Consider the following 3680-nt stretch of genomic DNA (forward strand, 5'->3'; position numbering starts at 1 on the left):
ACATCTATTTCTGCAACGAAGTAATTTGAAACGGAAGGAGTACACAAAAGGCCAAAGAGCAGGGAATCTTTGGCTAGTCCATCGCTGCCGCATGCAGTGCAGCTAGAAATAGGCAAAGTTTGGACTTTGCGACGGTTTGACCCCAGAGAAAAGAGCGCCGTGATGCAGCTCCAGCAGGCTCTGCCCCGGCATGCCACCGGGTAGCAGCTCCCTTAATCTAATCTACTTACAACTGCAACTTAATTTAGTCTAATCTACAAGTGTACAAGTGTAAGTACCCTAGTAAAAAAATCAAGAATAAAACAATAAATACTAGTGTGCTCTATTACATATTTGATCCTGCCAGCTTAGCAATGAGTTCGAGCTGATCCACCTACATCTACAACTATACAAACCACGAACGAAGCTTCCTCATCGCAGATCCAATTGGAACCTCCGATCAATTGGCATGTCTGCTGGTTAGTGTGGAGTGACATCCACTGGCCACTGCTCCTCTGTGCCTTTGTATGTTAATTTCCTTCGCCGCCCCCTCGATTGTCTCAAGATCGGCTGGCTTCCGAATTCGAAGCTGCGGCGCTACTTCTACCCAGCCGGTATGTAATTATGCATACACCATCGCTTTTCAATCGCATTCGATCGCGAGCATTAGTTACATTTGTGAGGGGAGTGTGCTTTTTGCCATGCGTATGAAAATTCACATATGTACTGTGAATGTACATTTGTGCAATTTTAGATTATGGAAATTTCAGGCGACTGAGAATTAGCAAACTCACGGACGAAATCCGTGTGTTTATTATACATACATGCATGATAATGTACTGTTGTCTATACATTCGTATTTTTGTGATCCTTTCGGTTTATTCCTGATGATCCTTTCGGTTTATTAATTCTAGGTAGTGCGTGCAGTGGAGCCTAGAGTGTCAAGAGGAGAAGATCAATTAGTATGGCTGCACGGCCGCTGGTGCTATGGAACCACCGGTCAATGCAGATCCTGGTCCTCCTCAGCCTCGGGCTCCAGCTCGTCCTCTTCGTCTTCGCCGGGATCCGCCGCCGTCAGACGCTCCCCGTGCGGAGGTTCCTCCTGTGGCTAGCGTACCTCATGGCCGACTCCACCGCCGTGTACGCCGTCGGCCACCTGTCGTTCGGCGGCGCCCTGCGTGAGAATCAGCTCGTCGCGTTCTGGGCGCCGTTCCTGCTGCTCCACCTCGGCGGCCCTGACAACATCACCGCCTATGCGCTCCAGGACAACCAGCTCTGGCTCCGCCACCTCACCGTCCTCGTCGTGCAGGTCCTCGGAGCGGGCTACGTCCTCTACAAGCACATCGCCGTCCCCGGCGGCCAGGACAGGAAGCTGCTCCTGATCGCCTCCATTTTGATGTTCGTCGTCGGCTTCGTCAAGTACGCGGAGAGGACGTGGGCGCTCAAGTGCAGCACCCTGGAGAGCATCGGCGCCTCCGTCAAGACGCAGCCGCCCGCCATCCACAACCATGAGCACCCTCAGGACAAAGCCACGGACGAGGAGTTCCACCTGCGACGAGCCCACTCGCTGTTCCACATCTGCAAGCGCGCCATGGTCGACTCCTCAGTGATCGAGGAGGACTCCATGGACGGCATAGAAGAATACACCGGCAAGCTGATACAAGGCGTCGAGCTGTGGACGCTGATGGAGATCGAGCTCTCCCTCATGTACGACATCCTGTACACCAAGGCCGCCGTGGTCCACACCTTCCGGGGCTACCTAATCCGCCTCGTCTCGCCGCTCACCGTTGTCACCGCGCTGGTGCTGTTCCGGCTCACCCCCAAGGACGGCTACATCAGAGCCGACGTGGTCATCACCTACGTCCTGCTGGGTGGCGCCGTATTCATGGAGACGACGTCGCTCCTGAACGCGCTGGCGTCGTCTTGGACGTTCGCGTTCCTGAGCACCACCAAGTGGCACTGGCTTCGGTACACGGCCCTGTGCAACAAGAGATGGGACAAGCTACGCCGCGCCGTCGTGTGGCTTCACGATCTTGTCAAGGGAAGAGTTGCCGGTAACAGCAGGTACAAGTCAAGAAGGTGGTCATACACCATCGGGCAGTACAACTTGCTGCACTTCTGCACGCGCCCCGCCGACACGGCGTTCACCAGCCCTCTGCTCGGTAGGCTGGCCAGAGTGCTGGCACCTGACGAGTGGTGGAACAGGAAGCACTACTCGGCGACCGTGGAGATGACCGATCCGATCAGGCGTCGTATCTCTGTGTACATGAGCCGGCTGTACAGCAAGGGGAAGTTCAACACTGGCATGTTTAGGAAGAAGTGGGGTGGGTATCCTCTGGAACGCCGCGGGCTTTACCACAAAGGTGTCCTCAAGGACTCCCTCGGCGTCGAGTTCCAGGAGGGCATCATCATCTGGCACATCGCCACCGAGGTCTTCCTCACCAAGAGCGAGAGAGCCAAGGCCGGGGACGCCGCGGCTGACGTGCACGCCATCAGGGTGATGTCCGACTACATGATGTTCCTCCTGGTGGAACGTCCCTACATGCTGCCGGGCCAGCCCCAGAAAAGGTTGTACCAGCGGACCTGCGAGCGGCTGGTCACCAGGCGATCGGCTGATCCTAGGTACCCAAGCCGTGCACGCGTCGTCAAGGATCTGTTCCGTGTGTTTGATGCCCCACACTCCAGCATTTCTAGGGTCGCCGAGAGGGAGGAGCTCGCCAACAACCTGTACGATGAATACGAGGACCAGGAGTTCACCCACTTTGCTCCTCGTCTCACGCACATGGCTCAACTCGCCAAGGAGCTGCTGGGGAAGGAGAAGGATGGCACGCTAGACTCCTTGCAGCTTGTCCATGAGGTGTGGATGGACATTCTCGTCTACGCCAGCAACAAGTGCAGCAGGGAGTCCCATGCCCAGAAGCTCAACAGTGGTGGCGAGCTGACGACCATCTTGTGGCTTATGGCAGAATACATCTACCAAGCATCGGTTGCCCAAAGAGATGATGTAGTATAATTCACTAATGTCATGCATGTAAGCATGTTACCATCATGTGTAAGAAACCTAGATGTAGCTTGCTCGCGTCGTCCTCAGTGGTGGCAAAGACTGATCCTCTCAGACGGGGAGGTGACGGCCCTCATCGTCGCGGCTCAGGCTGGACGGTGACGGTGGCAGCCCTAATCTTTCACAAAGTGACGGCCTTGGCACAAATCGATTTGGTGACGGATCTCCTCTCCGGCATTCGTGGTGTACACCGGTAGTGCAGCGGGTAGTCCCGGGGCAGGGTCGAATGTAGTTGGGCTCTCAACCCAGGGGTCGATGTTCACATCTGGACAATACCAATGTGGCTGCAAACAGTGGATCCGTCGTCCATCGCCCCTCACCACCAACCCTTAAGAGTAGAGTATGATTAATCTCAGTTAAGTGATATTACAAGCAAGAGAGAAAAAGAAAAAAAATTACACAGATCTCAATGTAAGATCTCATGGATATAGCATCGACTAAGACTTAGCAAGACTGATTTAGTTTTGGATACAGCTTGCTAAATAAAGTTAATGCTTTTAGTAGCTTCTATCTATACATGCGCTCCTGTCTTTCATTCTTCCCACTCAGTTCGTCTGAATATATAAATCGCTATAGATTTTATTTTCTTTTGTAAAGAACGCCTCTTGAATAAAATGCTCTTTTGTTGATTGACAACTCT

The 3680-nt window shown here is 53.6% G+C and overlaps 1 protein-coding gene across 1 annotated transcript; it reads left to right on the forward strand.

Annotated features, from left to right (window-relative positions):
- The first annotated feature begins 356 nt into the window (after nucleotides 1–356).
- Nucleotides 357–3206, forward strand: LOC125540707. The gene is made up of 2 exons (XM_048704291.1): nucleotides 357–593; nucleotides 894–3206. The coding sequence occupies exon 2, from the start codon at nucleotides 944–946 to the stop codon at nucleotides 2990–2992; it is 2049 nt and encodes a 682-aa protein (XP_048560248.1). The 5' UTR covers nucleotides 357–593; nucleotides 894–943; the 3' UTR covers nucleotides 2993–3206.
- Nucleotides 3207–3680: the final 474 nt, after the last annotated feature.

Source organism: Triticum urartu, chromosome 2, assembly GCF_003073215.2.
Source record: "Triticum urartu cultivar G1812 chromosome 2, Tu2.1, whole genome shotgun sequence".
In the NCBI taxonomy this organism is placed as follows: domain Eukaryota; kingdom Viridiplantae; phylum Streptophyta; class Magnoliopsida; order Poales; family Poaceae; genus Triticum; species Triticum urartu.